Source organism: Lacerta agilis, chromosome 6, assembly GCF_009819535.1.
Source record: "Lacerta agilis isolate rLacAgi1 chromosome 6, rLacAgi1.pri, whole genome shotgun sequence".
Taxonomy (NCBI): Eukaryota; Metazoa; Chordata; class Lepidosauria; order Squamata; family Lacertidae; genus Lacerta; species Lacerta agilis.
In genome coordinates this window covers 49,941,263-49,969,119 of record NC_046317.1, presented here as the reverse complement: position 1 = coordinate 49,969,119, position 27,857 = coordinate 49,941,263, and the positions used below count along the sequence as shown (strand labels likewise).

General features: G+C 43.6%; 1 protein-coding gene across 2 annotated transcripts; it reads left to right on the top strand.

Annotated features, from left to right (window-relative positions):
* Positions 1-322: 322 nt before the first annotated feature.
* C6H6orf89 (chromosome 6 C6orf89 homolog) lies at positions 323-27,774 on the top strand. Of its 2 annotated transcripts, none has more exons than XM_033152565.1 (8): positions 323-446; positions 4,579-4,785; positions 5,442-5,607; positions 20,857-21,002; positions 21,109-21,242; positions 23,130-23,256; positions 23,775-23,898; positions 27,208-27,774. In XM_033152565.1, the coding sequence occupies exons 1-8, from the start codon at positions 387-389 to the stop codon at positions 27,291-27,293; spliced, it is 1,050 nt and encodes a 349-aa protein (XP_033008456.1). In that variant the 5' UTR covers positions 323-386; the 3' UTR covers positions 27,294-27,774. The 2 variants fall into 2 exon arrangements, with proteins under 2 accessions (XP_033008456.1, XP_033008457.1); XM_033152566.1 differs by lacking the exon at positions 323-446 and adding an exon at positions 857-1,157.
* The last annotated feature ends 83 nt before the right edge of the window (positions 27,775-27,857 follow it).

Here is a 27,857-nt window from a genome sequence, read left to right as displayed (position 1 = left end):
TGCCAGCCAGCATCCCGCTGCCAGTCAGTGTGGAGCAAAACGGGCTCGGCGGGTTTTGACTCAGCTGAGTCCGCTTCTTCGGGGCGCAAGCCCCGCTGACCACCAGGGTGCGGCCTTCCTCACGAGTAAACGCCCACGTGACGGGGCTGCACCGCAAAGCCGGAGGGCCGCTGAACACCAACTGGCGACCATGGGCGGTGGGTTCTTGAACAGCGGCGAGCTAGAGCCCCTGTCCGGGGAGGTGCGGCGGCCGTTCAGGCGCCTCCAAGCGAGGCGAAAGTGCTGCGGGGAATCTGCGGCCTCGCTCCCGTTCCGCAGCCCGGAAGCAGGAAGCGCCAGGCCCAGGCCCAGCCCTCCTCCTCGCCTGCACGGGGAGCATCGATCCCATGCTCGCTGCGCTCCGCCTCTCCAGTCTGGTGGGAGCCACCCGGGCGGCGGTTCATGGGGTGAGGAGGCGCGTGGGCGAGGGAGGGCCGCTTTCAAGTGAAGGCGGGAGAAGCCTCCGGGTGAGGTGGGGTCTCTTGGCCGTTTGGTGGGGATGAGGGGGGGGGTGTCATGTCAGGAGCCTGGGCATGACAGGGGAGAAGGGCAGCCCCAAAGGCAGGGCGGACTGTCCCAGGCCGGCTGCCCCCTTCGGAAGAGACCGGGGTGTGGGGGGGGGCAAAGCCCTCCATGCTGCTGTCAGTGGCCGGTGCTTTCCACGCGCTCCACAGTTTGGAATGTCAGTGGCGGTCAGTGGGAGAGAGAAAAAAGGGGTGTTTTAAGGGGTAGCAGTAACTAACATAAATTGTGGCCCAGCGCTCCCTTAAGCGGGTTCTAACATGTACGGTGTTTCCCAATTAGCTTTGGACCCTCTGTTTTTCGAAAGCCAAGTCACAGAACCCCTCCTTTTGTAAATATTGATCACTCCACGGTAGTTTTTGTTATATGAATGGTGCCACGGATCCCCTGGGTGGGTTTCACAGACTCCCTGGGGTCTGCGGACTAGCAACTGGGAAGAACCACTGCCTAGCAGAAATCTGGAAGTTTGTGTTCGACATAAATAAGCCTGTGCTTTTGTCATTTGTGCACATCGAGGTTCAGATTTCTTGCAGCTGGTGTTTACAATCTTACCAATGTTACATAATCCCTGAAGGCATATAGGGTTAGAATCTCAGGTATGTTGTTGATTTCATATAGGTGAATGAATGAATGCTAGAATGAGTTCCCGTGTCATTTATGCTGAATCTTGTGAATGTCGGCAGTTTCATGAGACTTTTGCAGTGAGTGATGAGGCTTTACATCTTCATGCATATGCACATAAAGTAAAACAGGGCTGCATTATAGATTTGCAAAGTAAATGCCCCATTTCAATTCAGGTCCTGGAGTAGTCTTTCCAAGGCTTCAATCCTGTGTTGTTGGGAGGAAGCCAAACAGTGTGCCTTAAAAGTAAAGGTAAAGGGACCCCTGACAGCTAAGTCCAGTTGCGAACAACTCTGGGGTTGTGGCGCTCATCTTGCTTTACTGGCCGAGGGAGCCAACGTTTGTCCGACGTTTGTCCGCCGACAGCTTCCGGGTCATGTGGCCAGCATGACTAAGCCGCTTCTGGCAAACCACAGCAGCACACGGAAACGCCTTTTACCTTCCTGCTGCAGTGGTACCTATTTATCTACTTACACTTTGACGTGCTTTTGAACTGCTAGGTTGGCAGGAGCAGGGACCGAGCAACAGGAGCTCACCCCATCACGGGCGTCAATCCTGTGTTGTTGGGAGGAAGCCAAACAGTGTGCCTTACTTCTGAGTAAACATGCATAGAAATGTGCTGTTAAAACAAAACAAAACTGTTCTAACCATTATGGTGTATTCTTACTTCTGAGTTATCCCTTTAAGTCTGAATTATCCCTTGGCTACAAAATGTGAGACCAGAACAAATCTGAAGGTTATATTGTCCATCCCTCTCCATTGATGCAGCTCCTTATTCAATTAACAACGGTAGAGGCTAGAACGTGGTACATTAAAGAAGTCAACAGAAAGCAATGTGTACATCTAGTGACTGAAATCTAGGTGGCTCAAGGGAGCCAAAGATGATCTACAGTGTTTCTTTCTTTGCTACAGAGGGCAAGAAAAATCTTAGGTTCTCAAACCAGTCTCACGTAGAGAAAGTTTGTTGCCCAAATCTAGATTCTAACTAGGCCCATTGTTGCAATCCTGTAATATATGAAATTGTACTAGATTTAATATCTAGTTGAAAACATATTAACTGATGTAAATAATGTATATACTACCGTATATAAGACAATTATGTGAACATATATTTAAAAAACCACTTTGTAAGGCATTATCTGGAGGCAATTGACTTATAGCATGCCTGGATAGCTCAGATGGTTACATTGCTGATAATGCCAAGGTTACAGGTTCAATCCCTGTATGGGACAACTGCATTGCAGGGGGCTAGACTAGATGATTATTGGGATCCCTTCCTATGATTCTTTGATTCTATGCCAGTTTCCTCCTCTCCAACAAATTCAAAGGTTCATTTGATCCCCCCTTTGTTCCCAATGTAGATCTTTATTCTCCCATTGTTTCTGATGTAGATCTTCACTTGCCCTTTCTTCCTTGGGGTGTGTGTGTTGGGACACACACACACTGTTTTTTTGTGGTTCGCCTCAGGTGCCAAAATGTATTGGGCCGGCCCTGCTTCTGCACACACTTCCCATTTTGGGGGGAATTGTGCTGGGTGTTTCGTTCCCAGGGCTGGAACAGTGAATCCAACACAGGATCAGGAATCAGGTCTGTCTGACTGTGTGTGTGAAGATCAGAGCTGCTGTTGCTGCTTGTTTGTTGTGGAGTGTTAGATCTCACAAGGAAGTCAGAATTCTAAAGCACATCTTTTACTGGGAAAATGCTATAAAAACAATAATAATACAGCTGTAAACCCGTTGCTTCCTCCTGTTGATACATAGCTCATTTTGGACTCTCTCTCTTTACATAGAAATTAAGCATTTCTCCCGCCAGTACATGATTGCATAGAGTCATCATACACTTGAGGGGTACTTCAGGAATGGCTTGACCCTCTAGTTATTTCCTCCTTTCAGTATCTTCTTGTCACATTTTTAGTTGTACGTGGATGGGTTGGCCTTGATACTAAATTGTTGAGAGTTTCATAAATAACACAGTACCCTTGCAGTAAAGAAATCGTGAATTAAGGGTTTGATAACTGAATGGTTGTTGTTGTTGTTCAGTTGTTCAGTCGTGTCCGACTCTTCGTGACCCCATGGACCAGAGCACGCCAGGCACGCCTATCCTTCACTGCCTCCCGCAGTTTGGCCAAACTCATGTTAGTAGCTTCGAGAATACTGTCCAACCATCTCATCCTCTGTCGTCCCCTTCTCCTTGTGCCCTCCATCTTTCCCAACATCAGGGTCTTTTCCAGGGAGTCTTCTCTTCTCATGAGGTGGCCAAAGTACTGGAGCCTCAGCTTCAGGATCTGTCCTTCTAGTGAGCACTCAGGGCTGATTTCCTTGAGAATGGATAGGTTTGATCTTCTTGCAGTCCATGGGACTCAAGAGTCTCCTCCAGCACTCCTCCAACTGAATGGTAGTTTGGTGCTAAAACGGATGCTTAACAAATGCTAAACTATAAGAAGGCTCAAAAGTTTACTTGTAAGTCTGCTTGAATTTGTTCTTGCTCTCCCTTGACCAGAAATAGGTTTTGTGAGTCAGATCTTCATTTGCAAAAAGTGGACCTTTTGTGAAACAGCTTTTGTGCTGCCTTGAGAAAATAAAACTTCATTGTGTATACCATATTTACTCAAGTCTAATGCACCATCGAATCTAACGCGCACCTCAGTTTTCGCAATGTAATTTGGCCCAAAAGGTGAGCATTAGATTTGAGTAAACATGGTAGTTTTTGTCTGTAAATGTGTCTAATCCAGCATTTGCTATGGCTACCCATGTTTTCTTGGAAATTCACAAGCAGGGCATGGAGCCGACCACTTCCTATTAGGTGGTACTCATAGATGTAGGACAAAGAGCCTTGGCCTAGCATGTTTGTAAAGCCACAAGATTTTGTGGACTACAATCCACTTCCTTAGATGTCCGTGAAAGCTTTTCCCATAATATGTTTGTGTACAGTTGCATCTAACTAAGTTATTGCATAAGGGAAACAGTGAAACAGCTTCCACTGGTTTAATAGACGTTCCTCTCCTCCTACCCCCAGCTCCATCAGCTCTGGAGGGTTAGAGAACCCCCACAGTAGATGGGGGGGGGGAGGAAAGAGAGAAGTTATATTGCATGAGTGACATTATTCCACTCGCACAGTGACTTCATCCCTCTGTGCCAACTCGTGCATTTTCAATGTAAACAACGATGATACTTTTATAGTAGTCATTATGTGTTTTACTTAGATGAACAAACTAGCCCTATTTTAGAACGTTTAAAATCCAGGATTTGGGTGGAGTTTAATGAGACCTCACAGCCAGCTTTGCAATTTTAACACAAAGAAACCTTGCTTAGATTAGGAATTTGCTGTCCTCTAATATGATCTTCTTTGAGGCACTGGAATATCTTGTTTCTTAACATTTTGAATTTTCCCTAATAGGATTTTTCACCAGAGGACATGGAGCTTTCTGCCAGCGAACTCAGCATTTATGATAAACTCTCAGAGACCATTGACTTAGTGAGGCAGACCGGTTATCAGTGTGGTATGTCTGAAAAGGCCATTGAGAAATTCATCAGACAACTCTTGGAAAAAAATGAGCCCCAAAGGGGACCCCCACGCTACCCTCTTTTGATGGTACTCTATAAGGTAAAGCATTTCAGGATGATCTTATCCTTGTCCATGTCCTTATACAAAGTGGACCACAGTTTGAGGGCAACCTAATGGAGTGAAACCTAACAGCCAGAATATATCAAGCGAGATAAAGCTTGAATCATAGCAATGCCTTTCGTTACCATGCCTATTGTCTGGCAGGAATATTAGAAAGAACTGGCACACAGAGTAAAAATTTTGGTGCCTGGATGCCTGACCTAGTTTTGTTCCTAAAAGTCTGGTTGCATATTTGCATTTTGGCCACAACTGTATTATTAAATGCACAGGGAGCACATTATGCTACTGATGTACAGGCAAGAGCATGTACTGAGCAATAATGCACTGCAAGTAACATCCCTCATTGATAACCATATTCACTAGAATATTTGAGCCTACATTCCTGCAACAGCTTTTGTCAGCTGACACTAAAGCAGGGATGGGGAAGGCCAGTGGTTAGGGCTGATAGGAGTTGGAGTCCATCCACGTCTGGAGGGCCACAGGTTCCCCATCCTCGCTCTGTAACTTCATGTTGCAAGCTTTGGTGTCAAAGTGATTTAGCTCAGCAGATCATAACCTACATGATTACCTGAAAGGGACAGTTCTCACTCTGAACAAGTGCCTGTGGCTAATCTAATGCTTGTCTTCTCTTGCAGGGCTTGGTTATGCTGGGGTTAGTTTTACTAACTGCGTACTTTATGATCCAGCCGCATACGCTTTTGCCACCCGAAGCGACGCTCTCCAGAACCCACGCGTGGGGCTCCCTCATTAGTCATATCCGACTGCTGCCTTTACCAATTACCAAGAAGTATATGCTAGAGAGTAAGAAAGTTATTTGCATATTTACTTGACCAGAACATATTTGGGGTGCATTGGTGGTAGCACACATGATGATATGCTAAGACAATAAATGCTAGGGAAAAATATTCAGTAATGATGCCCCTACCTTTCATTGCAAAATAATACTGCTTTTTACAGGGAGCAAAAGAGAACTACTACTAAGGTCTAAATGACTTCTGCCTGCAGTAATCACTAATTGACTCATTGTCATGCTCAAAGGCTTTGTTTTTGTGTTAACAACAAAGCTTAGCAAATTGGCTTCAGTGGGCATGTTCTGAGACATTACACTCTGCAGCATGGCAACCTGCTAGCATTTTTTTTAATGTTCTAAAACTGGTTCCAAACCAGTCACAAATGAGGATAGGCAGAGCCTAACATTGTGAAGGAAAGTTTAGAAAGCACAGGGACGTTTGCTTATTGTTGGGAGAGCGGTTTAGTTTGTTCTGGATTTTTTGAGAGTGAAAACGAACCAGTTACCATTGGCCCCTTGTTTAACAAACTCGCACCTCATGAAATTGGTGCAGGATTGCACGTACACACAGATTGTACAGGATAATGTGTTGCAAAAGGGAGGTTCTGGGGAGCCAAATAGGACAAGGTGAGGTTTTTCTCTGCTGTTGTTAATTCTCCTCCTAGCATGAACAGCTAGCTGCAGAGTGGAGTTTCCAGCTTTTTGTTTTTCCTGGATGGCCCCTGGCTGCACAACTAACAGGTGCAGCTTTTTCTGGCATGCTTTACTTATCACACAGCTTTACATTTTTTGGAGGGCTGCCAGGAACAAAAATACTTTGGTAAATTTATCCACAGTTTAAACTGGACTCCGAAGGCTTGTATTCATTTTTTTAGCAGTTGCATCAGACTTTCACCCTTTACTGCCTCTCAAAGATGCAGAGATCCTGCCTTTGCACCTCCTATATCAAGCACATATCCACAAACGATATCACCAGTTATCATTTTTTTGTTATTCTAATGCATTTAAAAACGTTAAAATCTAGAAAAATTGCTGTATGTTTTCCCACTTGGCTAAATATTTAAATCACGCATTTAGTTGCATTTGGAGTATTTCAACAATGTCCAAGCATATAGAAGGAGCCTGATCAGGATGCTGCTAATGGTAAAGTGACCATTAACTCTGGTATTACCTGTAAAAACTGCTTGCTATATAATTCTGAGTCTTTCCACTAGTGCCCTAAAACATTCAAAGCAGCATTTGTACAGGATTACTCTGTGCTTAAGGTGGTGCTTTGAGTTCTGCATGGAACTTTGGTTCAGAGTTCAGTAAATCTGATTTCAGCAGGTAGGCTGTGGAAGGTAGTGGTGCAAATATCTTCTGTTTATTTTTTGCTGTAGTGATTGAAATGTACACGTCAGGAAATGTAGCAATCTAGGTCTTTGTCAACAGAAATGAGGAAGCCCCTCCAAGGAAACTCAGAATGAGACTAGTGTTTTGTAGCTGAACTTAGTATTCAGCTGCTGCAGGAAGGTTTCAGAGCAGTTAACTCTGAGATAATAAACCACCAAGACTTAACATAAACCAGACATGGGTGCAGGCAGAACTGTCTGAATTGCAGCTAGCTGAAAGGTCATCACAACTGTGCTGTCTTCTCGGGCAGATTTGTTTAAAAACCTTATCATGTCTACATTTGTTGCTTTTTTTTTGTTTTGTTAGTGCTCAGTTGAAGGAAATTTTATTTCTGGGAATGCTTGTCACACAAATGGTTGTTTTTTCTTTGTGACAGTTGAGAATAAACAAGGGGTGGGTAAGGCAGAATATAGATTGGAATGTATTACTACTACTACTATTTATTACCTGCCCTTCACCCTAGGGCAGGCTTCCTCAAACTTGGCCCTCCAGATGTTTTTGGTCTACAACTCCCATGATCCCTAGCTAGCAGGACTAGTGGTCAGGGATGATGGGAATTGTAGTCTCAAAACATCTGGAGGGCCGAGTTTGAGGAAGCCTGCCCTAGGGTCCCAGAGTGGGTTGCAATTAAAATAATAACATTAATATTAAAACACAGCATCGCACAATATTAAAAACCAGTTTAAAATGGGTAGTTTTCTACTTGATTGGCAGTGGATTAACAAAGACTATCTCCAAAGTTATTTATTTTTAGCGATAGCAATAACAAAGCAACCCCTTCCACCTAAATTAGGTTGTTGAAACGAACATAGAACATTGGTGTTTGGATACACACAATTTATATGTGATGTGCAGTTTGCCACTCTCAAATTTTAATCCTGGGCATAATCACTTCTAAGTAAGCTCTAATTTTGTACAATGAGATTTATACCCTAATAGGCATGCATAGGATTACAGACTGAATTGTTTCATGACTATTCTTACATGTACATAAGAGAGAGGATCCTTTTTTTTTTTGCTCAGATTTTCATACTGGGCTTCTATATGTTAAAGCAATGATTTTTCTAGCTCCCAAGTATAATAGCTTATCTGATACTATTTGCATTCTGTCAAAAGCAAATTGAGCATGGCCACCTCATTTTGTTAAGTATCTCGAAGCCTCATAGGAAGATGAGAACTTTAAGTGTAGTAGTTTGATGGGTCTCCTGACATATTTTTAAAGAAAAGAACGATGGATTGTGTATTCGCAGCTGTTTAGTGTACCGCTCTTTGATTCTTTCTAGCTTGGGAACTGTCATAGTTTCAGGAATCCTACATTCTGCAAAATCTCCATCTTAAATTTAGCTCACTGTCGTGCCCTTGCATTAGTTGGTTGATTAGGCCCAGCCTTGTAAATTACTCCCTGCAACTCTTAAGCTGGGAAATGATAAAAGGGAGTAAAGGCTGCTGCCATATCAACGTGTGTTTCATAATGTACAATGCAAAGAGCAAATGTAACTAAGCAGCTTTGCTGGGATGGAGAAGAATCCTGTTTAGAGGCTGACTCAAGCTAGATGTCAAGCATCTTTGAAGAGCTGCTGTTTATATTTTCTGTTGCGATATCGCTTCAGTACATAATGAAAATGATTAGACATTAAAGGAATTGCTTTGGTAGCTTGAATTAGCTGGCAAATGAAAAGAGGAGGGAGCTCTTTGAAGAGAATCGCTCTTGTTTGCGAAGGCTATTGACAGCGATGGAAAACTTCTTCATCACTGTTGCTGTGCCCTGAAAGAGGAAAATGTAGTGGGCACTTTATATTTCCTTTGCCTGGACTGATATGGTCACTATATTATCTATTTAGAACGGACATATAAAGCTGCTTTGGCTCCTGGAAGGACATGCACTTGGCTTATGTTATCTGGTGCAAAACCCACACATATCTAATAACATCTTTCTAGGAACAGATTACAGACTATACATGTACTGTGTTCTGCCAATAACCATGTGGCTTTGCTAGCAAATTATTGCTTCATTGTGATCTTTTAAAGTGAGTCGTAGCTAGATAGGCAGGAGATATGGCCATAGAAAGGGGCTTACTAGCCACTTGAGTTACAGGGGCTGATACCTGAGAGGATAATAGCCCTGTTACAGCCACTGTCAAAAGTAGGAACTGCTTGCTGGATAGTTAATTCTAGTGTGGCAATCTGAAGGGAGCACCCAGGACTGATGACTTTGATTTTTTATTCCATGGGCCAGATCCAGCCCTGGAACTGACTGTATCAATACCCTGGTTGTCCTATCATATTTTCATTAAGGATATAGTCACAGGTTGCCTGCTGTTTCATGTGCAAGGGACAGAAATAATCTTCTCAAGTCGTGTACAATAGGTGAAAATCCATGCTTTTTACAGCTACACCCCTTTGGCAAAGCATGCGCTTGTGTGCTCCATGGCCATAAAGTCATTCCTGCTAGACTGTACCAGTTTCATCATAGAGTCCACATACTTATGAGGTCAGTTTGTATAGCAAAATATGTTTCTGACCCCCAGGAATATAGAAGTTGACCATCTCTTGTTTAGAAATATAGCTCGGCGTGCCTTCTTGCTTGCTGCAACTGCCCCTGGATAGTGCTAGCTTAGCTACAGTGTAGCCTGGAGTACTGCAGCACAGTACCCCTAAATCTGGTTTGGAAGCTACAGCTGGTGCTAGAGCTGGTGCTAGGTGCAGCAGCATGGTTGCTCACTGGTTACATGTAACACCTTTTTGAAGGAACTGCATTGGTCTCAGTACAGTCGTACCTTGGTTGCCGAACGCCTTGGAACTTTTACGTTTCAGCTCCCGAGCGATCGAAACCGGAAGTGAGTGTTCTGGTTTTCGGACGATTTTTGAAAGCTGAACGTCTGGTGCGGCTTCTGCAGCTTCCAATGGGCTGCAGGATGATCCTGCAGCCGGTCAGAAGCCACGTGTTGGTTTTCATACAGTTCCGGAAGTCTAATGGACTCCTGGAACGCATTCTGTTTGAGAACCAAGGTACGACTGTATTTGCTACTGAGTCATGTTTAAGGTGCTGTTGTCTGTTTATGAAGCTTTAAACAGCTTTGGACCAGGTTTCTCTCATATAGATCTTCCTGCAGAGGAAACCCTTCCGGAGATAAAGCAGCTCTTTGAAGCTACCTCCAAACCACCAGAAAAAGGGCCTTTATAATTATAGCACCTCCCATGTGTAGCATTCTTCCCACAGTTATGTGGCATGTGCTTTCTGCAGTAAGCCCGCAACTTACACACGTTTAACTTCTGCACATTCAGTTTTTCATGTGTGGCAGAAAATAAAATTAAAAAGAAGGTGGAAAGGTTATGGGAAAAAATTACTTTGGCAATCCCACCTGCCACTGAACCTACACATGAATTTGAGTTTGGGCGCAATCCCCGGAATATAAACCATGTGTAAGTTGCAGACTTACTGTATATTGTGTTTCCAATGGAGGTTGAATATTTATCTGCTTACCCAGGTGTTTCCTAATCCTTGATATTGATTATACATACTACCAGCTATCATAGACACTGTTCTGATGTGATTACAGATAATACTTAATTCGTTTATTATTATTTTTGTTACATTTTATCATTGTACACCACTTTGGACATTGTATATATGAAGTGGTATAACAATAGTTTAAAATAATTCTTTATTTTGTTTTTCATTTATTTTATTTTATTACTTATCATTGTTACAATATCAGTCACATTGAATCGCACGAGTGGATGAGAATTCCATCATCTAGTGCAGTGGTGCGCCAGATAGTTATCTCCTCCTCACATTGCATGCTGACGTGGGCAGGTGCTTCCCTGACGTCACAATGACATCAGGTGGCCTTTTTTTGCCCACGGGGTCTTATTTTTTACACCCTTTCAAAGCAAAATTCAAAACCGATTGCCGATTTTCGGAAACCCCTTTCAATGCACAATCTTTCTCTGTGCTTTGCATAGGGCTTTGCAGGCATTTCTGATTGGTGGTGCCCGCAAAGCCCCAATTTGACTGAGCTTAGTTTTTACTTGCCTCGCACCTGGCATCATACATGGTGTGGCTTGGCTGAAATGGCCTTGTGGGCCAAACGGGGTGGCCTAGAAGGCCCCATTAGGCTTGTGGGCTGGAGGTTCTCCACCCCTGATCCAGGTTATGGTACCAGTAATCTCACTTCAGAGGGAGATTCCAGAAAGATCTTAACACAATGGGGAGGTGCATTTGGGATAATATGCTCCCTCAGTAACACTTATATAGGTTTTGGCACTTTGACTTTTTCATTTTTATCTGTCATCAAGATCATTAACAAGACTGCAAGACTGTTTTGGCCCTGTTTAATTAGCAGGTTTGTCAGTTTCTTATGTCCACATTCTTTGCAGATGGATATTATATGGAGTTGCAACAACCAATCACAAATGTTATAGTCTAAATTTGTTTGTGAAAATTTTGGTCGGTGTGGTTCAAGGTCTCAGTCAAACCTGGAACTCAGCGTTCTAGAAACCCTTTCTCCCCCACTTCCAAGAGACTAGATCTATCCTTCAATCACAGATTTAAATCATGAACTATATAATGATGTACTGGGTGAAACCCAAGATACGTAGGGCTATTTGGAGACATGATTACTCTTAGCACTAGGATGTGGTCCAGTGGGAAGTCCTCCATTTGTTCTTGGCACAGAGAAGTATCTTTAAAATGATGGTAGTATGGAGCTGGGCCAACATTCATTCGTCCCACATTTCTAAATTCCTTTGACATACCAAATTCAAGACTAGAAATGATTATGTTCTTCGCCAGGCATTTCTGCTTCTCTGAAATTGTTTGTAAAAACAGGAAGGACTCTTGGGCTCAGTGTTGGCTGTTTGCAGAGGTGCATGATGTAAAGTGGTGGGCGAAATTCCAGCAGGTCACTTTTAAGCTGGCATACGAGCCACAACTGCCTTGTTAGCAATGAACTGCAACTAAGGTCTGAAATAATATGATTGGAAGAAGCAGTGAGGAGTCTTTCTACATTTCAGAACCCTTGAGCACTACCTCCAAGCCGTAAATTATGAAAAAGGGTGCGGTTAGCAAAAATGGTTCATTTGGGAAGATTTGCAGCAACAATATCTATCTTTTTGGCTCTCTAGCTTAGCATGAGACGTGCTTGACTTCCATCCAACATTCAGGGCCCTCTCAGGCTAAATCATGTCTTGGATAGTTGCAGTTGAGTCTGCTATAGAGCATGCACAAAGATATCCTTTGCAGATTAGTGTTCTTTCCCCCTAGAAAATACTGATGCCTCTAGAGGATGTTGTCCATTAACATCAGCCCAGCTGCAGCATCCTTACACCATTATGAACTGAACTGTAACTGATGCCCCAGGGCTCTGAATCTCATTGTAAACATCTCATTTTATTATAATCTGAGGCCTAATAACAGGCACATGTGTTGGTACACATTTTTAAAGGTCCAGGCTGGCTTTGTACAGATGGGTGGTGCAAGTTCTTTTTAAACAATGACTTTATCTTGGCTATTCAGTAGTTGAACTGTTTGTTTGATATTTCTTATAGCAAACCAGTTCCATGTTATTTTGGGAATCTGGAAAGTGGAAAACTCTTTCCTTGTTTTGCATTTAGGGTAGCATGTTATATATGTATCTGGCCACAAAAGATGGGTTTGTTGTGGGGGTGAACTGTTGGGGTTCACCCAGTGGCAAATAAGGCTTGCCATTCAAAGCTTAATGTTGAGCATATTCTAAGAGAATTAGCTATTTTTTTAAAAAAATATCTCGAGCAGTGTATTGTATAACTTGTTAAATTATTCTTTCAAGTTCACTAGACGTGCAGAATTGGGTATTTTAACATACTGCTATTTGAAAACCTGTTTCCAACTCTTAGGTGTAGAAACTAGCTATGAAAACATTTGCTTATATTTCTTGGTAACCCAAAGAAATTGAAAGAGGTATTAACATGATTTCCCAGGGGATCAAGGAATGGGGCTTCTATTCCATCACCATTCCTACCACTGTCTCTCCCAAAGCATAGAACTGTGCAGGATCCCCTTGTCTTACCCTCTTTGCATTCTTTTCTTTGAAAACTTTGGGATTGAGGGGAGGCCAAAGAAAGTGCAGATTTGGGAGATGGAGTAAGTGAAATAAGTAGTAGTTCATTTATTTTGGACAAAATGTTGATATTTGAATGTGAGTGCACATAGTCCTGGTGGTAATTCCACCTTGGTGGTGTTCAGCTTTGCAAAGTTGTGAAGAAGCAGTTTCATCCTTGCTTCAGGATTGGTGTGCTTATTATTATGTAAAACATGGTAGAGTGATGTGTTGCCTTCTCTCTCCATGCATTTACCAAGCATGTGCATTTCATAAAAAATCAGTTTTGACATCTGGTTTCCACTGAGCCATGTCTGTTGTTCCAGCTGGGGTAATCTGAGGGTGACAACACTAGAACTCTTGTGGCTTGAAATTTGAGGGGTTTTTTGAAAAAAAAAAGTGCATTTCTTTTTAATTAAATTCTAATGTTTGAGTTTTTCTGTTCATGCTGAAGCCCAGTTTCCAAGCTTTTATCTCCAATCTTAAAAGCTAAAACGTCCCCCACAAAAAATGGAAGTTGTGATTTTGAAGTCACTGTTGAATACACATAGCACAAGACGCTTTGAATCCTTGCCATAAAAATGACTTTGATAATTAATGGCTATAACACTGAATATCCCTGTGAGGTGGTCATAACAGGAGCACCTTTCACCCCTTTCTGCTGAGTCATGATATGCCATGTTATTCTTAGAACCTCTGGTGACAAATAAAAATAAGAGGGGAGGATGATGACAGATGAGGTCTACCCCTTCAGGTTATACCAAGACTGTGGCTAAGCTAGAAACTGGGAGGTGGGGGGCAGACTTGTATCAGTTCAGTGCTTCAAAGCGCAATCCCCTACTAATTGGAGGTTAAGTCCAATTACGCTTACTCCAAGAGAAGTGTACATAAGATTGTTTTCTTAATTGCCCCAGTCTTTTACTCTCAAATGTGAAGGATTCATACTGTCCAGGTCTCTGCAGTTTAGTTTTGGTGACTTGCAGATGCAAAATTGAGTCTAGCTATGTTTGGTTTTTTTTAATGTAAATGAAGTCAGAGCCTGTGCTCCTACTTTTAAATGAATCAAAATAATGGTTTGCTTTCCCTAACTATACCTATTTGTAATTTTATTCCAATATACATAGTTCCAGTTACAGGTGGGTAGCCGTGTTGGTCTGCCATAGTCGAAACAAAATAGAAAATTCTTTTCAGTAGCACCTTAGAGACCAACTGTGTTTGTTCTTGGTATGAGCTTTCGTGTGCATGCACACTTCTTCAGATACGCTGAAACAGCTGATCACCCATTCCCACCACCCCTCTGAGTAATACCCCTCCCCACTCCCTCACTATATTTAAGGATCTGGTGACTTCTGTTTCAGCGTATCTGAAGAAGTGTGCATGCACACAAAAGCTCATACCAAGAACAAACACAGTTGGTCTCTAAGGTGCTACTGAAAAGAATTTTCTATTTTGTTCCGATATACATATTTCTCTTTGCAGAAAAAAACAAGTCTGTTGCAATGGGTAGCTTTATATTTTACCGCCACTGTTTCTCTCTTTACTTGTAGAGTGCTAAGTTGTAAGCCAGAGCAGCAATAGCAATGAGGGTAGCAGTTGTGAGTATTATATGGCCGTGTTTTGAGATTGAGGATGTCTGGTAAGCAGGGAAAAATCACTTCTGCTTGGAGTAATGTTGGCTGCTGCAGAGCATGGTACAACTGGTGGGTTTTTTTTGGCTAGTGCAGGTTATTCATAGTTTATGCTTTAAAGGATCTTAGCATCATTTTGAACGTGTGCACCTGCATAAATCCAAAGGAGGCAGCCGCATTGCCTGTAGTGATATCATCTGTTAGTGGAGAACTTTACTTGTCTTGAATCAAATAAATAATTTGGCACAGGATAGCCAAGTACAGGCATGACACTTCTACCTAGTCATGCCAAGAAATGGTGCAGCCTGTTACCAAAGCTATGCAGGGCGGATGCATGTTACAGATTTTGCGGGTTGGATAATCAAAGTGTGAGCCAACCCTTGGAGACCATGTGGCGTTGCCGAGCTTACTCAGCTCCTGATGTGCCAAAACGTTCTAAACGTGATGTTACTTGAGTTTATTTGTAGTATGATTTAGCCTATATGGCATGAAAGATACATATTTTTAAAAAATGAATGTATGATATCAGTGTAACCACACACGCTATTCACCTAAGATTTATGGACAAAATATACAGTTCTGGTTTGTCTGTCCAGTTTCTATATCATTCTGGGGAAAGTTCTTCACATGCTTGAGGATCAAAAGGCCAACTTTAGGTACACGCAGTGGGCTGTACATGCCCAGAGGATTTTTTGAACATTTTGAAACATAGCCACTTTTGCTATATCTCAAACTGCTTTTGAAACTCTCTTTAAATTTCGAAAGCAGTTTGGCATGCGCCACAGGTCGCTGTTATTTGTGCATTGTTTGTCTAAAACCCCCTTTAGGGACTAGCTTCTCTGGGCTAGTTGGTTGGTTTTCAGATATTTACACATAGGCGGACCCCTATGGTGGGTAGAAAACAATCTTTAAAACACAACAATAAGAGAGCAGCAACTCAAGACGAGCACAGCTTAAAACCACATCTACAGCAGGAAAGAAAACCAGTGACTAGAGCCAACTTGGAAATAGGAAGGGGTGGAGGTGACAACAATTTCAGCTCAGTGTGCCAAAGGCACATTGAAATGAAACAGTCAACTAGGCCTCGAAATGTCAACCAAAGAAGCCTCCCAGGACAGAAAGTTCCCTTGCCTGGGGACAATAACTATAAAGTCTCTGACTTGCATACCCAGCAGCTGCACGTCTGTCAGTGGTGGTGGAGCAGTACCTCCACTGACGACCTAAGCACGTAGGAGATGATGATCCTTTAAATATTCTGGTCCCAAATTATAAAGGCAATGAGAAACATTTTGGGGCTTGGAAACTGACTGGATGCTCCAAAAAGCCACCACCAACAAATTTATTTATATCCCTCCTTTCCCCCTGACGGTACTTAAGATTTGATAAAATTAAACTAGCTACATATATAAAATCTATTAAAACCATACCAATAATTACAAAACAGCACAGCGCCAGCCCTTTAATTAAAAGCAGTCTGTTCCCAATCAGAACATGTTTGGGCTAGTTGGTTACTCCTTACTTTTGAGTGTTTTGCAGTTAACCAGCCAACCTAGGAGGTGTGATAGGCCTATCTTCTCCAGGAAACGGCCCAGCCAGTGGCCAGTTGTGAGTTCTCTGGATATAGGCCATTGTGTCTTAACTTCCTGACTCCCTTAGCTCTTTGAGGTCCATCTTTCCTATCAAATTAGCTTCTTAGCATGCCAAAAGTTACCGCCTGTGAAGTGATTTGAAGTGACTGAAAGATTAAAATGTTGATTATATGGTTTTTTTTTAAAAAATAAAAAATAAAAGTGCCTGGTGGTTTGTATGGACAGCCAAGAGAAACGGTTGGTAATGATACAGTACTCTGTCTGACCTCAGGACCGAGTGACAGGCTGACTCCCTTATGAAGTTGCTGAGCCTCTAAGGAGAGATGCAGAAACAGCTCCTGTCTACACTTCTGGTCAGTAGGGGGAAAGCAGCAACACAGTTGTGATGCTCAGCACAGTAGTGAGAAGAACCAGGGAGCGAAGTGGCTGTGAGCTCCTCTCCAGGAGCATGTACATTTATGCTGAGCTAGGGTTTGGCTTAATGTGACGTGTGAACCTGGCCAAAGTGGGACACTGCTGTCTAATGAGGATCAAAATATCCTCCTTGCTGTTTTGGCACAGAAATATACTGCTTAGTAACAGCACAACGGAATCTTCCTCCTTTAGTGGATTTTAAATGATGTGGGTCTCCGTATTCTCTGCCAGATAAATGCAGAGTTATGTTATTTCAGCTTCGCTATCTCTTTGTCATGGCAACAGCAGCTCATTTATAATAACTTCTATGTTAGTCTCAGCTTTGCAGATCTCTTGTGTGTGCCTGGTCTCTTTAAACTAGCAGGCGAAGATATACACATCACTGCAAGTTACACGAATTAAGTGTTGGAAATAGCATGCCTTTTTTTAAGAGTTGAGAAGGAGAGCCTTCCCAGATATGTGGTATCTTAAGCTGCTTGTTGGTGGGGAGGCGATCCTACTGATGAGAGCCTGTATGCATATTTGTAGGCCCACTGCTTGTAGTTGCAAAAGGATTGCTCTCTGCATGCAGACTTGTGAAAGTGGGGACACATCTAGAACTGGGTGCTGGCCCTGTAATCAAGCACAATTACCTTAAAAGACATATTTTAACTACAGCATTCCAGCTTGAATATTCTTTTTTGAGCAGTGGCGGAGCTTCGTGCTCCGGCACCGGGGGCGGGAAACAGGTGGGGGCAGGGCTGGCGTGCGTTCTGGGGGCGTGGCTGCGTTCTGGGGGCAGGGCACACAGCACGGGTTGGGGGCAGCCGAGATGGAACCCTACCGGGAACCCACCCTTCCTATGCCAGTGTTTTTGAGAATTTACAAACTGGCTATGCTACAAACTGATGAAGCCCTGCTACACATAAAGGCCAAATACACCTCGAGTATGCCTACAGACAGATGGATAATCTGAAAGGAATGCAAAGGAGCATAACTGAGAGTAGTAGGGGAGAGAAGACTACTGCGTCAAGCTCCAGTTCAGTCCTCTTGTACACTCCTGTGTTTGCATTGCCTCTGCTCTTTGCTCAGTCTGTTATTCTTCCATGTCACCCTTCAGTCTCTCTCCAAATCCAGGCTAGCCTGCTGCCCTCCCTCCCTTTTCCCACTGCACTTTTTATGCAAGTCACACACTTTCTGGTGTACAAAGGAACACCCTCAACAATAAATCTCAGATTGATTAAATAAATTTTTTAAGCCCACTTGGAATACTTGAGTGGGTTATTCATGGCAAACAAAAACCTCCTGAATCATGCAATTGAGAATGCAAATACCCAGAATTGGCTGCAAAGATAAATTGGGCTCTGTTTGGTGGATGTGATTAATGCACAGCCGTACAGATTGCTCTGTGCTTCTATATCTTGCGATGCTAAACATCTCAGTCTTTCAAATTGGGTAAACCTCCTGAAATGGCTTCAAAGGCTTTAAAGGCATCAGAAGCATTTTAACGGTCCTCCTTTTCCATGAATTTTGTATTGTCTTCTGTTATGATGTACTGAAGGAAATCAAAGGAAGCATTGTTGATCGCTTTTTACAGAAGGTGATCCTTAAGATCAGGGGTGGGGATTCCCAGGCCTAGGGCCAATGCAGCAGCTCCCCAGCCTCTCTGTCTATTGGGAAGCCGTCCCCCTGGCTAATAATATTACCGACCCTGATTTGTACCCTTCCTCAGTGCATTTACCTGGCTAGAATGTGCTCTTGAACTCTGATAATGCTTTTAGGATAGAGAAGAGTCTGCAAGTGTGTGTAGAACCTAGCCTATTGTACGAAAGTAAAATTCAAGTTAATTGCTCTGGCCGCACCCACCAATACTACGCAGCCCCCTGAAGGGCTATCATTTGTAACCTCATTTTCTTTATTCTTTCTGCCCCATTGGATCTCTCTGTGTGTGTATAAGAGATTTTCTTTCGTTTAGCCTCTGCAGTTGGGAGGTGCACATTGAAGCAGTTGTTCTTGCTTACTAAAACATCAAGAATTTGTATGTGTGCTTAAGAGGAATACAATGTCATTATCAAGTATCTTTTTAAGAAGGCTCTGATGCAAGTTTTCCAGTAACAAACAAGTCATATTGTGATCTTTCTAGAACACACCCCAGAGGTAGCACATAAAACACAGCATTCAGTCAGATATCGCAAGCTTTCCTGTGATCCTCGGATGAAGGGTAGTATAGAAATCTGATAAATAATGATGATAATGAACAAGCCATAAAGAATTAACCACTGTGGTTTCTTCTGTCTCTTGAGAGAATCCCTTTCTCAAAAGTGTAATGATGACAAAAACCCTCTCTTTTCTGCTCTTGAGGATGTCGTTCTGTATAACAAGATTACAGTTACCTATTTGAATTACCTATTTTGAATTATGGTGCTGGAGGAGACTCCATCCTTAAAGAAATCAGCCCTGAGTGCTCACTGGAAGGACAGATCCTGAAGTTGAGGCTCCAGTACTTTGGCCACCTCATGAGAAGAGAAGACTCCGTAGAAAAGACCCTGGTGTTGGGAAAGACGGAGGGCACAAGGAGAAGGGGATGACAGAGGATGAGATGGTTGGACAGTGTTCTCGAAGCGACTAGCCTGAGTTTGACCAAACTGTGGGAGGCAGTGAAAGATAGGCGTGCCTGGCGTGCTCTGGTCCATGGGGTCACGAAGAGTCGGACACGACTGAACGACTGAACAACAACAACAATTTGCAAAAGGAGGGCAGAGACCCTGGTGGGAAATAAGCCACCATCTCTTCATTTCCCCCCGATAAAGGGTCATATGTTAACCATCACTTCCAAGCTACAACAACAAAAAGTCTAAAGACAAAGCCTTACTTATTTTGTTGTATTATACGGTATTGTAAAATGACCATTTAAGCTAAGTCTCTCTAATCAAAAGAGATTGATTCCCCCAAAGAGAGTGCTGAAATTTGATTTCCATTGAGGCCAGGCAAATTGCTTATGCTCTGCTTTTCCTATTAAAATTAGAAACAGAATGCCCGATCCTCAGATATAATTTGCCCGTAATTTAAATCACACGCTCCTGTTACATAAGAACGCTAGAAGAGCCCTGTTGGATCAGACCAAAGGCCCGTCTTGCCAGTGTCCTTTTCCCCCACAGTGGCGAGCCAGATGCCTATGGGAAGCCTGCTAGCATGACTGTGCTTTATCTGCTTGTGATTCCCAGCAACTGGTGGTATTCAGAGGCATGTAGCCTTGGATACTGGAGGTAGTACACAGCCATCATAGCTAGTGGCCAATGATAGCCTTATTTGCTCTGAATTTGTCTAATCACCTTTTAAGCTATCCATTTGGTAGCCTTTACTGTATCTTCTGGTAGTGAATTTCAGAGTCTGAACTATGTGCTTTGTGAATAAGTTCTTCCTCCTGTCTATCCTGAATCTTCCATCTTTCAGCTTCACTGGATTACTTCAGCTTCTAGTGTGATGAGAGAGACAGAAAGGCTTTTTCTCTATCTACTTCATTCATACCTATGCATACTTTTATGTTGTATTATACCATCCCCTTGCTCGCATTTTTCTAAACTAAAAAAGTTTAAATGTTGGACTTTGGATGATAATTCTGGTTGCCCTTTTCTGAATCTTTTCCAGCCCTGTGATAACAGTATTTCAGACGCCTCTGCACCATAGGTTTGTCAATATTGCAATGCTCTTAAACATTTTTATTTTCAGTCTCTTTAACATGGAGTTTACTTTTTTCACAGCTGCCATTTTCACTGAGGTCTCATTTCTGGTCATTCACCACCAGATCAGACCCTACTGGCATATATGTGAAGACAGGGATTTTTTGCACTAGTATGCATCAATTACACTTGCTTACACTTGCCATTTTAATGCCCGTTTACCCAGTTAGAAAATATCATTTTGGATCTGCTGCCATCTGGGGGTGTTCGGGGGGGGGACTCATTCTGAGACAGAACTGTGAGATGCACCACTTGTTTGCTCTCGAATGGGGTGACAGGTGTTGCCCATATCAAGTTTAAAGTTTCCTTTTCAATGAATTATCTCATGATAGTCCACGGCAGAGATAACAATGACAAGTGTAATGTTTGGAATCTGTTGCTGTCTGCTTAAGTGAAATCTTGGAGCTCACAAACCACCTATATCCTTTTGCTTCAAAGAGTGTCAAGACTGGTGGGGCTTGGATTGTAGACAGAACGTGTCTCAGACTGCCAACTGCTCCTGCTCTGTGAAGAACCTTGTGGCTACTGCTGACCTAGGGCAGCTATCAGAAAAACTACTGCAAACTCAGCCTCTCTTCATCAAGGTAACTTCACAGTGTGGGATGCCTGTCAGAATGTAGCGTATTCCTTAGTTGTATAAGAAAACATAACTCATAAAAATACCATTCCATCTCCTCTCTTTCTCACAAGACAGCACAGTATCGGTCTTATGCTGAAATGAAGCATTTTCAGTCTCTGTACCCTGGATTGACAGATTTCATCATACTGGAAGAAACAGCTGAGAGATGGAGCAGTCATCCAGGGCAAGGAGTTCACATTTTCTGGTGAGTTTGAGCTATTCGCTGAAGTTGTACACACACACCCTTTCTTGAACTTGACCCAAGTGAACTTTCTGTGATGCGTCTTCCAAAAGGCTAGGTGGGTGGGTGACGGGTGAAGAACACTAGAAAGGATGATGTGGATCTGCTGTTTTTGTAGCTGTCTTATTCTAATGTGTAATGTGTCATCTTAACCCAAATGGAAAATTGGTCCGCTCAATTTTATTTCCTTTATATATTTATTACACTTATACCCCACATTTCCTCCAAGGAGCTTAAGGTAGTGTATGTAGTTCTTCTTGCTGTTTTATCACAACAACCCTGTGAGGTAGGTTAGGCTGAAAGTGGCCAAAGTCACCCAGTAAACTTCATGACTGAGTGGGGATTTGAACCCTGGTCTCACAGGTCCTAGTCAGACACTAACCACTACACCAGGCTGGCAATCAAGTTTATAATGTGGCATTTTGGCACATGTGCCTTGGGATTCTGAGAGGGCCTTTTGTGGTAGGATTCCTTAAGCATTTAAAAATACCAGCAGGTTTCTTTCCAAACATGGTTTGACGGAAAGTTTGGTGTGTGTGTTGCCCAAGTGGAATACACACAAAAATGCAATGGAGTTGGGATGTGGAACTCAACAAAACCATTTTGGTTTCCCCTGTTTCTGGAACGTCCCTTATCAGTAAATACCTCACTGTTTCTTCACAGAGCACTGGTGCACCAAAATGTAAAGGTCAAATTCTGCGTCTTAGAGGCCTGTAACCTTCCCCCAAATGCAGGGACAGCAGAGGTCCAATTCACATTGTGCAGGTTACAGACTTTGTAGAAGCCTCTACAGTGCACACAAGTGATGCCACCAATACATGCCACTACTCACAGGCCTTTAAAAAGGCCAACTACAGCCTTGGGTAACTAATGGATTCAGGGGAGCCCATATTTGGCTGGAATTTGCTCAACTCCATTCTGCAGAAATCTCTCCCTACCCCTGCAATTTTGAGTATTTTATTCCAAAGAATGCTAGGTGCTGGTTTTGCCAATTCCTGTTTAAAATGTCATCTAACAGCCCCATACTGAATTGCTCCAGTGTTGAGTGTGTGTGTGAGAGAGAATAAAGGGATCTTCAGTTGCTTGGAGATAAATTCTCAAAGGCAACAACATCACCTAAGTCACTTTGTTTAAGCTGCTCATTTCAGCGGCTGCTGCTCCTGAGATTGCCAAAGAAACTACCGTAGCATGCAGCAGCAACTTAAGGCTACAATCGTAAACAGAAGCGAATGTGTGCATACATACAGGACCTAAAGATTTTAGGCTTTGAGTCATATTTGGGCACTTCATAATTGTGGGACACGGTGTTGTCTATCATTCAGTGCTGTTCTTACTTTATGAACTTGTGCTAGCAGCTAGACAGTTTGGGTGCAGAATATCAAGCTGTGAATCATGACGGATCCCCACACTGGGATTTCTAAAATGCGTCCCTGCCCTCCCTTTTCTTGGAATGTTGAATAGGCTAGGATTCCCAAACTCTTTCCCATGTGGTTTTAGTTAATGTTTGACTAGGTGACGCCTTCCTTTATTTCCCTTCATCAGCATTTTATTAAATGAACTTGACATTTAAATATATATATATATATATTGTCGTTGCATCAGCCTCTTTGTTCCCTGAGCATATTGTTTTCTTGGGAGGGGATAGGTGATCTGAACTCATCCCAAGGAGTCCCAGTTTCTAGTTCAAGCTCTGGGAAAATCACATTCTTAGGCTCCCCCCCCCTTTTGGTCACTTTTGCAAAATGGAGGCAATAATAGTGATTCAGGAGGACAGAGGTGGATATCTTTTGAAGGGACTTGGCAGCAATGTAAGATGCTAAGTACAGCCTGGTTCTCTAAAATGCCCCATAGGCAAAATCCTCTGAATAAAACTCGGATTCTGCAGGAGATTTTCCCCGTCTTCTCTTCGCTGCTGCTTCCAAAGACTATTTCTCTGAAAAGCTGTTTTCTCATCCACAACTCAAGACTTCAGGATAAGGTGAGCATTTTAATGCTTCTTGAAATATTTTTGTGCTGCTTCTCTGAAAGTTCAAAGCAGTTTACATCACAATAAAATACATACCAAGAACCACAAAACAAAAAACAAAACAAAACAGGCATCTAAACATCAGCAGAAAATGTTCACCCAGACAATGGCAAGGACCCCTTTCTTTGGGGGAAATGCATGCACAATTTTCTGCAGTTGTCCCAATGTGCCTTATGCTTGGCAGTCTCAGATAAATGGTGGTGGTGATGACTACTTGTCCACATTTCTCCCCAAGAGTATAAATGCACATGCAGGTTGCGGCAGTAGCATTGAGCACCTAGTCCATTTTAAAAGGCAAAGTGCTTCAGATAGTAGTTATGGAGAACAGCTCTGAGGTAGTCAGCTCTTCTGCATCTTTGTGTCACCTGGGTTAATTCTGCAGGGAAATGTTCTTTCATTCTCTTGCTTTCCAATAAAGCTCTGAAAGGGCATGGGATAATTTGAAGTTTCTTCATCTTCATATTTTTCAGACATACAGACTGCAGAGCACCTTTGTGGTTGGAAGTGGTCAGCTTACCTTGAATGTTATCCCTTCTCCATTGTGCAGAGAACATTGCAAAACAGTGACAGTGGAGCTGGAAGCCGGGGATATTGGTAAATACAAATACAGATGATGTGACACTGCAGCAAATGAGTTCCCTGTTGCATTCTGGGAGCTGCTCATTGCACCCCATTGTACCTTATACTCTGGAAAAAGGCAAGAAGCGGCTTGCGGCTCATGATTATGCCCTGCTAAATGTTCTAATCTTTATTATGCAGCAGTAGAGAAAATGTATTCCACACCCTGTCTATTGGGGGGGAAATGTGAACTCTGTATACACAATGTGGTATTCTGAAGTGGCTTTTCCCAACCTGGAAGGATGCCTCGCCATTGTGGGAAGCTTGAGATCAGCGCTTTGTAGCAGTTAAAAGCCAAATAACTGTTTAGGGCAGGGGTCTGCAACCTTTAAGACACAAAGAGCCACTTGGACCCGTTTCCAAAGGAAAAAAAAAAAACCTGGGAGCCGCAAAACCATTGCGACATTTAAAACAAATATAACGCTGCATATATTGTTTCTTACCTTAATGCAATAATAATAAATAACGTATAGGAGCCAATGCAAAGTATAATTAGTAAAAACAACAAGAATAAGTTCTTACTTTTTTGCATTGACTCAGGGGCGTACCCAGGATCAAAACTGGGGGGGGGGGCAAGCCATGGTCCTTCAGGTTGTGACATTTCAGCACGGAAAGGCGAATGAAACCAAAATTTTAGGGAAATTATATATAATTATAGCAGTGCTTTATTACAGTAGTTATTACAATTATTTGCTTGGTTTTTAAAATTTTTTATTCTAGTTACATGTCTTATACCAGGGGTGGCCAACTCCCAAGAAACTGTGATCTACTTTCAGCAGTGATCTACCCCCATTTTGGGGTTCAGCTCAAAGTTGTTTTGGGGGGTGTGGTGGGTGGGAGAGAGGGCTTCCCCCTCTAAGATAGGTTGGCAAGCGAACTAAGAAAGAAAGAAAAAGGGGGGTGGGAATGGAAAAGTGGGGTGGAAAAATATAAATTGGGGGTGGGGTGGGGTGGGGAGAATATCTATTAAAAATATGTAGTAGTTTAAAAAATAAAAATAAAGGGGGAAATCTTTTTCTTCTTTTTCCTTTTTTTGAAAACAAAAACAAAAGGGGAAGAGAAAAGAAAAAGGGGGGATAGAGGGAGAAAAGGGTAATAATAAAAATTCAAATAGAGTGGCTGCAGCAGCTGTGGGGGGTGTTTGTTTATTTTTCGTTTGTTTGTTTGTTTTAAAAATGGGATTTCTCCCCTTGGATTAAAAAAGGAGGGGAGGAAAAAAAAGAGAGGGGGGTGGGAGAGCAAGGCAAAAAGCCAAAAAGCAAAAAACAGGTTTTTTTGGGGGAGGGAATCGCGCCAGGCTCTGCAGCGCGCCGGCCTCGGGGCTCCGGGCCCCCGAGCCGCCCTTGGGGCCATCGTTGAGCATGTACACCGCCCGCAGCGAGCGCTGGCGAAGCACCGGTTGGCGGAGGTTTCAGAAGCAGCCCGGACGTTTTCGCCGCCGCCGCCCGGCCTTCCTGTTGCACAGCGGCGCAGGAAGGCTCTGAGTCCCGGCCGGGCCCCCGGGCGCCCCCCGGATCCCGCTGCCAAAGAGGCGCCGGACGGCGAGGCGGAGCAGCAAAGCCAGGCGGAGGCGGCAGCAGCACCATCCGGCGACCGACGCCGGGAAGGTCCCCCGCCCGCCCACCTCTCCGGGGAGCGGGGAAGGCGCAACAGAGCCAAGCCCCACAAGGACACCCCAGCCGCCCGCCGGGCCCGACACTCCAAGGAGGGAAGCGGGCAGGCGCGGCGGGTCAGGAGGATGGCGCGGCGGGCGCAGCCCAGGCGGGCCAGGAGCGCAGTGCAGTGCCCCCACCACTCCGCGCCACCTCCGCGCCCCAGGCAGCCGCCCCGGAGCCGAAGGAGGAGCGCCTGTTGCGCGCTCACAGTGGCGGGCCACGGCGGGGACGGCCCCGCTCCGCTCCGCCAACTGCGCTGCCGCCGTCGCACCAGGCCCTGCCCCCCGCGCCTCCCCCCGGCTGCCCCCTCCCTCCCTCTCTCTCCCCCCTGCAAACCGCCCCTCCATCGCAGGCAGGGCTGGCGCGTCTTCCCTCCGGCCGAGGAGTTCTCAGGCGCAGTGCCCCCACCACTCCGCGCCACCTCCGCGCCCCAGGCAGCCGCCCCGGAGCCGCGGCAGGGCCGCAAAAGAGCCGCATGCGGCTCCAGAGCCGCAGGTTCCCTACCCCCGGTTTAGGGTAAAGGGCATGATATATTGCATAACGTCACCACACCACTAAGCAAGCCCGTCTTGATATACAACACTAGACTTAACATTTGCTACATTTCAAAGAAGAGAGTGTAGAAGTGGGAAAGGAACAGAGAAGGGCTCAGGTGTAAAGAGGTGTGCTAGCATAATAATTATGATGATCTGCTGTAGTAAAAATGAAGGAGTTTTGTGACATCTTAAAGATTTAGAAATGTGGGGTGGAATCCCTTGCACTCATTCCTTTAGCACGGCAGAACATTCCCCTGTCTTCTGCACATGCACAGAACCCTCTCCAAATGAGTTGCTGAGGGTTGGGGAAACAGACTTAGGGAGCACCAGGGGAGGAAAGGGAGAAATTCTGTTGCACAAGTGTAAACCCTTATCCTAACAGAACGAATTACTTAGTGCTACTTTGGATACAATCCTTATTGTGTCATGGAAATTGATAGGACAGGATCCATCTTCACTGGGTGCATCTAGTGAAGTAGATTTCTGGCTATGAAAGCATGTACCACAATACATTCGTTAGTTTTTTACGGTACCGTGGAAGTCTCTGTAAAACTTTAGGGTTCTGAAAAAAGAGAAGAACTGACCTGTATGACTTGACATAGTAAATGTGTTTAATCTTTAAGGTGCTCTGTTATCAATAGTGCAGGGCAGGAGAAATAGTAGAATGCCTTTCTTCACTGTTAGGCCTAAGGAACAGTCAGAGAGGATTTTTTTTTATAAAGGGAAATTCTGTTTCTAATTTAATTTATATGGGATGAAGTGAAGCCTTCAAGTCTAAGGGTTGCACCCAACATTGCCATTGCATTTGTGACATGGAACTTCCCACTCTTCCTCCCTGCCGTCCCACATCCTCCAAATCTGCTTCAGAGGAACCCCCAGGAGCAGATTTTGGAGGTACGTGGGAAGCGGAGAGGAAGGGCATCCTTTATTGTGAGTAGAACTCCACACACACAGCATTGGATACAATCCTAACAGTATAAGTACGTTTTGAAAGGTAAGCTCAGTTCATAGAGAAGACTGTCAATAGCATTGTCTTTAAAAAGTATAGTAATGCAGATCACTTTTCCAATGTTTTCTCATTTTTCTCCCTAAAGGCTTTGCAAATGTGGATTATTGGACAACAGGCTTTAACTCCAGGGGATCAGAACCTACTGTTGTTTGTGATGGATCTGCCAGTTAAAAACTGTCGAGAGGTGCCTTTTGCAGAATAAGAACACTCGGGATCCAAGGCGAAGGAAATGGAATACAAAAGATTTAAGGATGGTTAGCCACCATTTCCAAGGATGTATCTTTACCCCGTTGTGTGCACCTGCAGTGAAGGAAGGAATACACTTTAGAAGGGTATCTTCTCTTGACCTTCAAGATAACTTTGGCCTTTCCTTCAAACGTCTGGGTAGGAGTTGGAGGTGCCCCCCCTTTCTTTGTGTAGATTTCTTCTTGAAAGCAGTTGTGTTCTGGTGTGGGGTGAGGGTGGAATTGCTCTTTTGACACACTCTACAAGTGTGCAATGCACTCTACAAGTTTCTTTCCCCACCTCTTCCCTAGTGTTGAGATACACATTCTTGCTGCTTTCTTGGCCTGGGTCAGTTTAATGTCAGATCCAAGATTTTTTTTCCAAAATGACTAATAGTTGCATCAAGCAGCCAAATTTGCTAGAGGGTTTCTTCTTCTTCTTCTTCTTCTTCTTCTTCTTCTTCTTCTTCTTCTTCTTCTTCTTCTTCTTCTTCTTTTTAACATTTCAGAA